Source organism: Punica granatum, chromosome 7 (assembly GCF_007655135.1).
Source record: "Punica granatum isolate Tunisia-2019 chromosome 7, ASM765513v2, whole genome shotgun sequence".
Classification (NCBI taxonomy): domain Eukaryota; kingdom Viridiplantae; phylum Streptophyta; class Magnoliopsida; order Myrtales; family Lythraceae; genus Punica; species Punica granatum.
The window spans coordinates 28,138,995-28,150,487 of record NC_045133.1 but is presented as its reverse complement, the minus strand read 5'-3'; the positions used below and the strand labels follow the sequence as shown (position 1 = coordinate 28,150,487).

General features: G+C 37.5%; 1 protein-coding gene across 2 annotated transcripts; it reads left to right on the top strand.

The window, feature by feature from the left end:
- The first annotated feature begins 3,296 nt into the window (after positions 1-3,296).
- On the top strand, positions 3,297-7,237 carry LOC116214320 (probable galactinol--sucrose galactosyltransferase 1). Of its 2 annotated transcripts, XM_031549732.1 has the most exons (13): positions 3,298-3,575; positions 3,659-3,918; positions 4,133-4,223; positions 4,314-4,362; positions 4,446-4,537; positions 4,703-4,810; positions 4,915-5,052; positions 5,199-5,609; positions 5,707-5,848; positions 5,945-6,012; positions 6,119-6,253; positions 6,352-6,569; positions 6,662-7,237. In XM_031549732.1, the coding sequence occupies exons 1-13, from the start codon at positions 3,385-3,387 to the stop codon at positions 7,042-7,044; spliced, it is 2,286 nt and encodes a 761-aa protein (XP_031405592.1). In that variant the 5' UTR covers positions 3,298-3,384; the 3' UTR covers positions 7,045-7,237. The 2 variants fall into 2 exon arrangements, with proteins under 2 accessions (XP_031405593.1, XP_031405592.1); XM_031549733.1 differs by lacking the exon at positions 6,662-7,237 and having other exon boundaries at positions 3,297-3,575; positions 6,330-6,426.
- Positions 7,238-11,493: the final 4,256 nt, after the last annotated feature.

Below are 11,493 nucleotides of genomic sequence, written 5' to 3'. Positions count from 1 at the left end.
TGCAATACGAACCCTGAAAGTCAAGGGGATGTATGAAAGGGGGCCCACAACGGTAATAAAGCAGGTTTGTCTTCTACCTCAGTTAAAATCAAAGTTAAAGTTTTCGTGACTTTAACTCTGAATCCAAACGGCCCGTCAAATGTCGAAGTTTTATGTCCTTTTGTCTTTATCAGCAATTGTGTGAATTGCTTCTATAACCGTTCAACAACAATGGATCTAGCAGGAATTGCATAATTGCTCGTAAAAGCTTCTGTAGCAATAATAATTGCTGCTATATTTTAAATCAATCGCCACTAAAGGTATTTAATGTAGTAGTGTGTGTTCTCTGGGCGATTTGGCGAGAGCGGAACCATATTGTTTTCAATGCTGCATCTTTTGAGATAGATCGAGTTATGAATGTTGTTACGTCTATTTGTACTGAAAATAAATTATCTTGTGGCTCTCGTTCTGGACTCGACGGGACTCCCAGCTATGGCTTGATTGGAGGGAGGTGTATGTCATGCCCGGTTATACCATCTCCTTCTTTGGTGATATTAATAGATGGGGCCACGACTTTTGATGGTACTCATGCTTTTGTATATGAGGCATCTATGTTATTAACTTGTATGGGTCGTATCTTGTCTGTTGCTGAAGATAGGTGTGCAAGAACCGATCCGCTTTTGGCTGAAGGTATTGGTTGTAGGTCGGGTTTGCAACTGGCATTGGCTCATCCGGGGGAGATGGTAATTCTAGCCACAGATTCACAGCAACTGCTAGCAGCTTTGGAACCTGGCACTCAGCAACCTCTGTCTCTATTTAGCACGTTTATCTGATATTAAGTTGCTACCTCGGTCCCTACCCTTTTAGAAATGTGTGTGTAGACTTAGAAGGTTTGTGCAGCTGGCCCATAGATTATGTAAGGTTGCCGGGCAGGTAGGTGTGCGTATATGGTTGTTGAAATATGGATAATTTGCCCCCTAGTTTTGAACACTGTAATCTGTAATGAAGGGAGGATATGCTGTACATATATTTAGCATATAATGAAGTTTATGTTTACATCCAACCTCACTTAATTAATATGTTTATATATATATGCACATAGATTGCCTAATCAAAGCTAGTAAATGGAAAAAATCCATATTATAAAAATTTTAATTTTTAGTGAATCGATTCGATTCGAATTGAATTACTCGGAATTATTGAGCTTCTGAATATTAATGCTAGTAAATTGAGAAAATTCATATTGTAAAAATTTTAATTTTTAGTAAATTGATTCGACTCGAATTGAATTACTGACGACTATCGATATTCTAAATATTAATTACACATGGAAAAACCTTGTGATCTACTCAATCTGAGGACCTTCCACCGACAGGATTTCCATTTTTTACGTGAAAAAGGTTGACAATCCTTCGTCAAAGTAACCATTTAAAAATTAATGAAGAAAGAAGAAACATGTTACCCTTTTATCAGTTAGCTAGTTCACAGAGAAAGACCGGACCACGTGATATAACCACGGATCTCACAACGCTAATTGATCTTATTCCGTACAATTTGATAGTGAATGGTTGATTAGTCAAAAAAATCTGCACTCTTGGCCTAATCCATTAATCAGTTACCTTATTGACTATTCCCACCGATCGAATACTGTTATGTATCCATCCATGATTCTCCGCAGGGACGGATCCAAGGGGGGGCGCTGGGGGCACTCGCCCCCCTTGGATTGGAAAAAAATTAAGTTGCAAACTTTTAATATATCTTAATGATTTTGATAATTTTTCTATGAAATTATTATATCCTGCCCCCTTGACTTTAAGAATTTGCTTTTTGTTTGCTAATTTTGCCCCGTTGATTTGAATTTCTAAACCCGTGCTTGATTGGAATGTGATGATGCCACAGTACATAATCAAACACAGATGGTAAGCTGCACTACTCAAGGATCCAATTAAATATTTTTACCTAATTTCACCAAAGAAAAGAGATCAAATAACGAGCAATTGCAACATAATTATTATTTTCAACGTGGATAGATTTATTTATACTACCAATGTTTTATATGTTTTCATTATTTGTTGCGAGGATGTGTTTACGTGGGAGGGGAAAATAGTCTTGACCGGTCCTCCCCTATTAGTACACCCATGGATGGATCGAGGGAAGGCTAATGGCTTGTTTAGTTTCAAAATATGATTTTAAAATTCTACTTTAACTTAATTCTACCCACAACAAAACAAAATAACTTATACAAAATCAAAAGGTGGGCTCCATTTATACCACTCTTTTTCCACAACAAAACAAAATAACTCATACAAAGTCAAAAAGTATGCTCCATTTATACCACTATTTTTCAAAATCAAAATCTGATTTTAAAATTCTACTTTGAAACCAAACGCAGCATAAGACTTTGATTAAACGAAATAAGTATTGAACCACTTAAACCAATTCACGTTGTCTCAAACCATCTAAATCAAAGGCCCTTCAAAGATCGCCCCCCTCAATAGAAATCCTAGGTCCATCCCTGAGCACACAAATCTACTCTCTCTCTCTCTCTCTCTTTTTCCTCCTAACCATAGCACACAAATCTATTTGATGAGGAGGGACAGAAGAAAAAAGAAAATGGAAAGTGATACTTATTATGTGAAGTGAATTTTATTATCTTATTCCTAATCTGAAGGTTATTAATTAGTGAAAATTATGTATTACGAGTTAATTTTATGAAAAGGAAAAGTGAGACGACGGTTTCTTTCAGTTTTTATAATAGGAGAAGAAGAGAAGAGAGAGGAGAGATATCTGAGCTTGTACTGGATGTTGCATGATTGATAACAGCACAGATCTACAGATTGAGGGCCTTCTCATCACGGTTTTGACCGAAGGTCGATGCTGATAGATCAGTAGGGGGTTGATTAGGGATGGCGATTAATATGTATTACATAATATAAATGGCGCTAAGGGTGAAGTTTTAGACTGCAAATGCTCGGGCTAGCTATACAATAGTTCAAGACCGTCTCTCTGAGGTCGCCAATTCGAGGGGACGTGTCAACTGATCATCAGTTCTTGCACTGCCACGAAACCAGAAAAAAAAATAAAAAAAAATCGCTTATTCTTTTCAACATGGACAGGTAATTGAACGGACTACATTTCTTGATGAGTTATAGTCATCTGATTGGACTATGGACTATTATATTCAGCCAGAAGAATGAATTGGAATTGCATGCTTTGTCATTATGCCATTGACAGTGTGCTGATGGAATGGAATCAACCCCCCAATCATTATTCCATGATTGCAGTGCTTTCTCTTCCATTATTTAAGCAACTCATCAATTCCGTGTCTTTTACTAATCACAAGCTTCAGCTCTCCATCTTTCGTTTAGTCTACCCTCCTAGCGCCTCGTTGATTTTCCATTCGAGATGACTGTCGGTGCAGGAATAAGGTTGATCAACGGGAAGTTGCTGGTTTCGGGCGAATGTATACTAACGGGCGTAAATGATAACGTCGTGTTAACTCCGGTCTCCACTGAAGGTCCCATTGATGGGGCTTTCATTGGGGTCAAGTCCGACCAAAAGGGCAGTCGCAGAGTATTCCCTGTGGGAAACCTTCAGTAAGCTCTGGAACACTCCTGATTGGTTCCGTCGGTCCGATCGATTGCCTGTTCGGCTTTGAATATTAGCGTGTTTATTGCAGGGGATTGCGTTTCTTGTCCCTTTTCCGGTTCAAGATGTGGTGGATGACCCAATGGACTGGAACCTGCGGTAAGGAAATCCCTGTTGAGACCCAATTCTTGATCATGGAATCGAAAAATAGTTCGTGTTTGCAACCGGAAGGCAGAGAAGGAGCAGAAGAAGAGGAGCACTACATTGTCTTCTTTCCGCTCCTTGAAGGGGACTTCCGAGCTGTTCTTCAGGGGAATGAGCAGAACGAAATCGAGATTTGCCTAGAGAGCGGTATGAGCAGAATCAACTCTGCCCTGTTCGGTTTTTTTCTTTTCCGTGAATGCAAAGAAAATGAAAGGAAAATATGTAGGAAATGCACTTAGTTAAAGCACGTTCCATGATCCAAAAAGGAATACCAAATGCATTTTTCTTATTGACCGTGGTTTGATTCAATTACGAGCATTACATGGGTTTCCAGTTTAGCAGAGTTGTTGTGTTTCTGCAGGGGATCCTGCTGTTGATAAATTCGATGGGAGCCGTTTAGTATTTATTGCGTGTGGATCGAACCCCTTCGATCTCATTACCGATGCCGTGAAGTAAGTTCATTTGAGAACATTCCATCCTATTCGGGCTCGATTGCCTAACTCATGCCAATCCACTTCTTTGTTTGTTTATTATATATGCAGGACGATTGAAAAGCATTTACAAACATTTTGCCACCGCGAGAGAAGAACGGTAAAACCAAGCTTTATTTTTCCCTATTCCTATCAGATTTCTTCTCGACCTCGAACATCTTCTCATGTGCCTCTTAGTTTCAGATCCCAGACATGTTGAATTGGTTTGGCTGGTGCACCTGGGATGCCTTCTATACCGATGTTAGTGCAGAAGGGGTTAAGCAAGGAATCGAAAGGTTCAATGCTGTTTCCCTACAGACTTGCATCAGCTATTTCGATGTCGCTAACATTTTCCAATCATTGAACTGACGTGACCATGCTCAGCATAGAAGAAACTGATCTGAAACTCGACAAGTTTGTGTAGAAAGGCATATATCTAACTGTTTCTAATTCTCCTGCAGCTTAATGAAAGGCGGGATCCCTCCAAAGTTCCTTATAATCGATGACGGGTGGCAATCAGTCGGGATGGACCCCACTGGAGTTGAAGTGAAGGCTGATGATACCGCCAAGTGAGCACTCAGGAACCGAATCTACGCAATGCAATAGTTCACCATTTCGCTTCCCTCAGCTTATTACGACTTTCTTGCTATCACTTCTTGTCTTGTCCGGACAGCATAGCGGACAGGTTGGTGGACATCAAGGAAAACCACAAATTCCAGGAAGAAGGCTCGGTGGAGGAAAGCGTGGATAACAGTAAGTCATTTAGGTTCCGCCATTTGATCGCTGCTCTCAAGGAAAAGTACGGCATAAGGTACTGTATGCTCTCCCATGTACATTAGACGCAACAATGTTCAGTTATCTGCAGATTCTCAGGCATCTTGCTGCTGAGGCAAACCCATTTTCTAGGAATCCTGATGGGCCTTAGATAAGATATGTCTTTCTGGGAAATTTTGTCAGGTACGTTTATGCGTGGCACGCAATAACAGGCTACTGGGGAGGCGTGAACCCGAATGTCCCTGCAATGAAATGCTATGAACCCAAGCTGGCAGAGGCGATCCCTTCTCCTGGTGTGGAATCAAACGGTATATGTTATGTTCTGAAAGGCATTATACTCAATAAAGTTGGCGTTGTGGACCCAGAGAAGGCCTATGAGTTTTATAACGATCTTCATGAGTATCTCTCTTCTGCGGGAGTGGATGGAGTCAAAGTTGATGCCCAGACGTCTCTCGAAACTCTAGGAGCATCTCGAGGCGGGCGCATAAATCTTGCTCAGAAGTATCACAAAGCACTCGAAGCATCTGTCTCAAAGAACTTCAAAGACAATAATATAATCTCTTGCATGAGTCACAATACAGATACCTTGTACAGGTTATCTTTTCAAGTCTTCTCCAGAATATCTTGATTTCTTTTCCCGACTTTAAAGCACTCACATTCTGATCATAACGCGTGAACCATATTTGAGCAGTTCAAAGAAAACAGCTGTTATAAGGGCATCGGATGATTTCTTCCCAAGAGATCCTGCATCTCACACCGTTCACATAGCATCAGTCGCGTACAACTCCGTCTTTCTTGGAGAATTTATGCAGCCTGATTGGGATATGTTCCATGTGAGTATATGCTACTTGTTATTGGACTGAATCTCATTAACTGGGTCAGATTAATATCTTGAAATGTTAGTACTTAAGAATTTCGATTTCGGTTAGAGTCGGCACCCGATGGCTGAATACCATGGAGCAGCTCGAGCAGTCGGCGGGTGTCCTGTATATGTTAGGTGAGTTCATGGCAGCACATTCATTTTCGATCAGCATCTTAAGACCTTCAATAAAATTTGCATGTACCATGACTTTCTTATATAGTTAAATTTATATCTGGAGCAGTGATAAACCCGAGTGCCACGACTTCAATCTACTGAGGAAGCTTGTACTACCTGATGGCTCAATACTGAGGGCCAAACTTCCGGGGAGACCAACTAAGGATTGCTTGTTCTCTGATCCCACCAGGGACAGGAAAAGGTGAAAGCTTGAAATCATAGAAAAATATCAGCAAGTTAGGATGCAGAATTTAATTTAGCAATCTGATGGATGACAGTTTTGGATTCTGATGTATGCAGCCTCTTGAAGATATGGAATCTAAACGAGTTCTCGGGAGTCATTGGGGTATTTAACTGCCAGGGGGCTAGTTGGTGCCGAACCTCGAAAAAGAACATAATCCACGACGAACATGCTGCTACTGTTACGGGTTCTGTTTCTGCTAAGGATATTAATTACTTCCCAAGAGTTGCAGGCGATGAATGGGACGGCGATGCAGTTGTATATTCTCATCGAGGAGGTATCTCATTTACACAGTACACTTCCGAATGCTTGGGTAATATATATATACATATGATCTGATTCAGATAATTGGGACTTTCATTTTCACAGGGGACCTGCGTTACATTGCGAAGGATTCAAGACTTCCGGTCACACTGAAACCCCGGGAGTACGAAGTTTTCACGGTTGTACCCGTAAAAGGCTTCCTGAATGGAAAGGACAGATTTGCTCCAATAGGTCTACTTGAGATGTTCAACTCAGGAGGAGCCATTGCTGATACGAAGTACGAGACTGTTGATGGATGTGCAAGTGTCTGGTTGAGCGTTCGAGGGCGCGGCAAATTTGGAGCCTATTCATCGACTAGACCTGAGAAAGTCTCAGTGGACTCGAAGGAAGTACTGTTCAGGTATGATCAAGGGAACGGTCTCGTAATTATCTTTCTCGACATGCCGGAGCAAGAGTCGTACCATTGGAGCATAACTATCGTTTTCTAGGCTCGGTGACAGTTGCAGGGAAAATAAGGGTGTCATCATAGTCAATTCAAGATCTTTATACGCAATTTCACCTAAAACTATCGTTATGTAATAATTTCTTCTGAGTATATCAATTGAAGTACAATAGATGCACTCACGTGGGTCGATGCACGAGATTCGGCAGCACGTCTCCTCAAGAAAGGTCTCGAGTTTTGAATTTTGTGAGCGTAATAAATTCACGACTCTCCTGGGCCTTTGCCCGTACGGTACCCCAAAAAAATATCCACGATTCAGTAGCATTCTCTCTTTTATAGAGTTGAAAACTTATGGGCTTAGGCCCATTTAGTGTCTAAGCCCATTAATGGGAAATTCTTCTCGAAATAGTTCCATCTGAATGTGGGCTCTCTGGCCCATTACCCTTCACACATTTTCCTATCATAAAATTATACATGCACTACGCGCAGAATTACAAAGATCTTTTTAATTAGTGTTATGTATTCATTTGTATTTTTAAATGTTAATGTATATTTGAAAATTTCAAAGCATGGTTTATAATTATTATTTTACAATGAATATTTTGGAGAAAATGAAAGTCACATCAACTTCAATCTTTTTTTCCTTTTGTAATATGTAAACCACGTCATCCACGTACCAAGTCATATATAGTTCTAAATTACAGTGATAAATAACTTTTAATAGATTATTTTACTTCTGAAAGATTTATTTGTTTGTAAATTTCGAGATTTGGAATATAAAATTTGACTTGTCAACGTAAGAGGAGGTGCACGAGACATTGTATCTGATGAATGATGATCCTTTATAAGCGGATCCGCAAAGTATTGGTCCTGGACATATATGCAGTCTAACTTATTTAACTGAAAAATATATAAAATAATAATCGTATAAAGTCAAAGCCCGTATACTTTATTGAGTTGAATTTTGAGAAGAAAAAGGAAAATAAAATTGGCATCACCCTAATAATTCAATATCTTTATTCAAGTTTAATTTCACAGTCAATAAGTAAGGATTTCTTAATTAAACCGTAATTATATATTCTTATTCGACGATCGAACGACAGCAAAATTAAATGCAATAAATTATGCTTTTCCCATCATAATTTTCCTTTTCATTTGAGTTATCATGAGCTATAAGAAGTCCACCCCAGCATGCTCATATATCCAAACTCATGCTCTTATATATATATATGTGTGTGTGAGAGTGTATGTTTCATTCAGCTTGTTTTTTCAATATCAATAATGTCCCCATGCCGTGTGCCGTGCTTTCCCCCTCGATGTCTTTGTAGTGTTCAGGTCTCCTAATCTAGTAATATAGACACGGGCACGTAACATGAGTCCTAATATTCCAAGAGGAATATTTCCCGTAAACCGACATTAGAGATTGGCGATGAATCTATCACCTTTCGGTGCTAATGTCACTGGAGTCGACGACTTTCTACAAGCCAAAGCTTATTAATGCAATAGCTACGTCATAGACATATATATAACAACTATAATGATAAATGAATTACGAAAAGAAACTTCTCATTTATTACGAAAACCAATTATAGATAAGCAATTCCATGATAAACTATGTATGTTTTATCTACTAAGCATGCTTTAATACTGTCACTCGAGCATCATCAGGTCTGATGAAGAAAAATCCTATCACAAATTTTCTATGAAATACTTATGATTGTATAGACCCGTCATCGTATTTGGATAGGAAATTCTTAAATATGATAATCTCTTGCCACTTAGCATCAAGTGCGTCAAATTTTTTCTTTAAAAAAAAGGGCATTGAACGAGACATGAGTCTTGTTCATCTTAAATAATATTATTAAGTACTTTTCTAACCAATTGCGTAATTAATTTCGAAACTCATATTTTATGCACCTAAATATTTGATTGGAATTTTTATGCAGAGGCCATTGACTTTTTTAGGTATGACAATAGTGATTGGCGGCAAAATATTCAAAGCCTTGAAAAATGGAAATCGAATATGCCAAAATTCTTTTCACTGTATTCAAAATTGACACATATGGTGATCTTAGTCTTAGTGGGGAGACCAAATTAGAGTCTATGTATGACCGTAATGAGACCACTCGATTTTCACCTTTCAATGTCTGCGAGTGGTCCCCCCGCAAACATCGTACTGTACATATAGGAAAAATGAAAAGGGGGGAAGTTCTACAATGCCGTGCGGGACGGTTTCCGCCCTCCACGGCGTTGGACCATTCTCCCTCCCCCACAGGCGGAGGGCGGGGTCGTACTCCACCAAAACGTAGAAAAGTCTGGGAGAAGAACCCGAAATTAATGGAATTGGACTCAACAACAACAACATCAAAGTAATCAATTAATTTATTTTTCTCGCACTTGTAATAATTTGGCGTCATAATATCGTCCATATATCTATATATCGTCCATATATCTATATAGCTAAAAAGATCGTGGGAATTTAAATATGTTGTCGTTCATTTTTTATATTTACCGTGATTGATTGATTTATGATTACTGCAGTGAATGAATTATGAAATTACAACAAGACAAGGGTGACTTTCTTGACTACTGGTACTTCCGAAAAAATGGGATGTAGTATCATCAAAAGGTGGTGCCCGCCTTGTTAGGATTCAAAATAAAATATTAACTTAACTTTACTTATTTTTAATTCAACAACACAATTATTATTTTTCTCTTTTTCTTCAATTTTTTTAATTATTTAATTTAATTTTTAATATTAAATTATCTCAACTATTCAATATTTTTTCACAATTTAACAATACAATATTACTTTCTTTCAACTATTCATTAATTTTTCATACTTTTTTCTCAAAATTCAACAACACAATCATTACAAATTAATTAAAATCAAAACTCAACTCAATTCTAAAACTAAACATATTCTAAAAACTCCAAAATGGATTTTCAAAATTTCACTTTTTTTTTTTTTTACATACTTGCTTTCACAAAGTTGTGATGACGAGAGAATTCTCAAAATCTTCTCCCATAAATTAACCCAATTTTCCACTTCTCCTTACATTTTCATTAATTAATAGTTAAGAATCAATTGGATAAAATAAAATAAAAATCAGTTTTCTTCTCTTGAATCAGACGAGTCAGAGGCTGCATTCCGGATTTTCCGTCGTACTGGTCCTCGTTTTTTCTTCTCTTCTCTTGGACATTGTTCTTTTATTTCTGTCAGGTTTATTTTATCTGTAATAAAAAAAACACCAGGTGAAAAAAAAATTGATAATCTAAAACAGCAGAAGCACACTACAATTTGTCAATCTAAAACAGTTGGGCCTCAAACTGCACGGGCTCAATTTATTAAGTTCTCTACCCGAAAATTAAAGGAAAATGGCCAATTCATATTTAATCTTAAGAGATATGCTATTTCCCGTAGATAATTCCTCCGACTTCCTACGAAAGTAGAGACAATGGTAGTTTTGTAATTATCACGAAGTTCAAGGGTCAATGATGAATGCTATAAAATTCGGAGCAATGGGAGGATGCCACCGCTTTCGACAGAAAAAGCATTTTCCTAATTGTTAGCTACGTTTGTTTAAGTCCAACGTGAGTGGGACGATATGGGGTTTTGATCGAAATTCTAGAAGGCTGCTACAGTGTTCGTGATTATTTGCTTTTTTTTTCCACCTTTAAATTCTTCCGTTTAGTCCCCTTGCCAAAGAGGATCTCTTTGTTTTTTTTTTAAAAAAAAATTCTTGTAATATTTTCTGAGCAATTTTGTCGTGTATTTCATTTTGTTGTAAATGAATTCTCACGATTTCTGGGGAAAAAAAAAGAAAAAGAAAGAAAGAGTCAAACATGAGCGTACGAGGAAAAAGAAAAGCATCAGAAGCCGACTTTGCTCGTTACTTACTCGATGGTGTGCCAGTCGAATTGACTGTTATCAAGATTTAAATGGAGGTGAAAATTTTCAATTCTCAATTATCACGCTCTCAAGGCGGCCCACATACTGATTATATTCTTAATATTTGTTTATAATTTTGAGGGAAAAAGATAAAAATTCTTCATATAATTTGGGATCGGGACAAATCGCACTATGTTATTTTATTTGAAACAATTAACTCTCATGTAGTTTACTCCGTTAGATATAGGGGATTACAACGTTTATTTTTTTTTCATTTTTAGTCCTTAATCTTTAACCTTTTAATCATTTTAATCATAAATTTTTTTCTTTTATTATTCATATTCTTTAACTTTTCATTTTATTTTATTTTATTTAAATCTTATAAAGAAAAATCGAAGGGGAAGAGAGTCCGATAGCGAAAATTTTAAAATTCACCGAACCAATACATATAGAGTCTGAAAAGATTCATTTAACTTGAAAAGTATCAGATGTATTTGGAACCTCCATTATCTATTTATTTATTTATTATTATTATTGTTATGAATTTATGAATATACAGAAGCTAGAAAGGTAAGAATTTCCATCAATTGAACAGCATATTCC

Coding starts and splice junctions, on each gene's coding strand:
- LOC116214320 (XM_031549732.1), top strand. CDS start 3,385: ATGACTGTCGGTGCAGGAATAAGGTTGATCAACGGGAAGTTGCTGGTT. Junction 4,363..4,445: donor GCCACCGCGAGAGAAGAACG/GTAAAACCAAGC, acceptor TCTTAGTTTCAG/ATCCCAGACATGTTGAATTG. Junction 6,013..6,118: donor GGGTGTCCTGTATATGTTAG/GTGAGTTCATGG, acceptor TATCTGGAGCAG/TGATAAACCCGAGTGCCACG.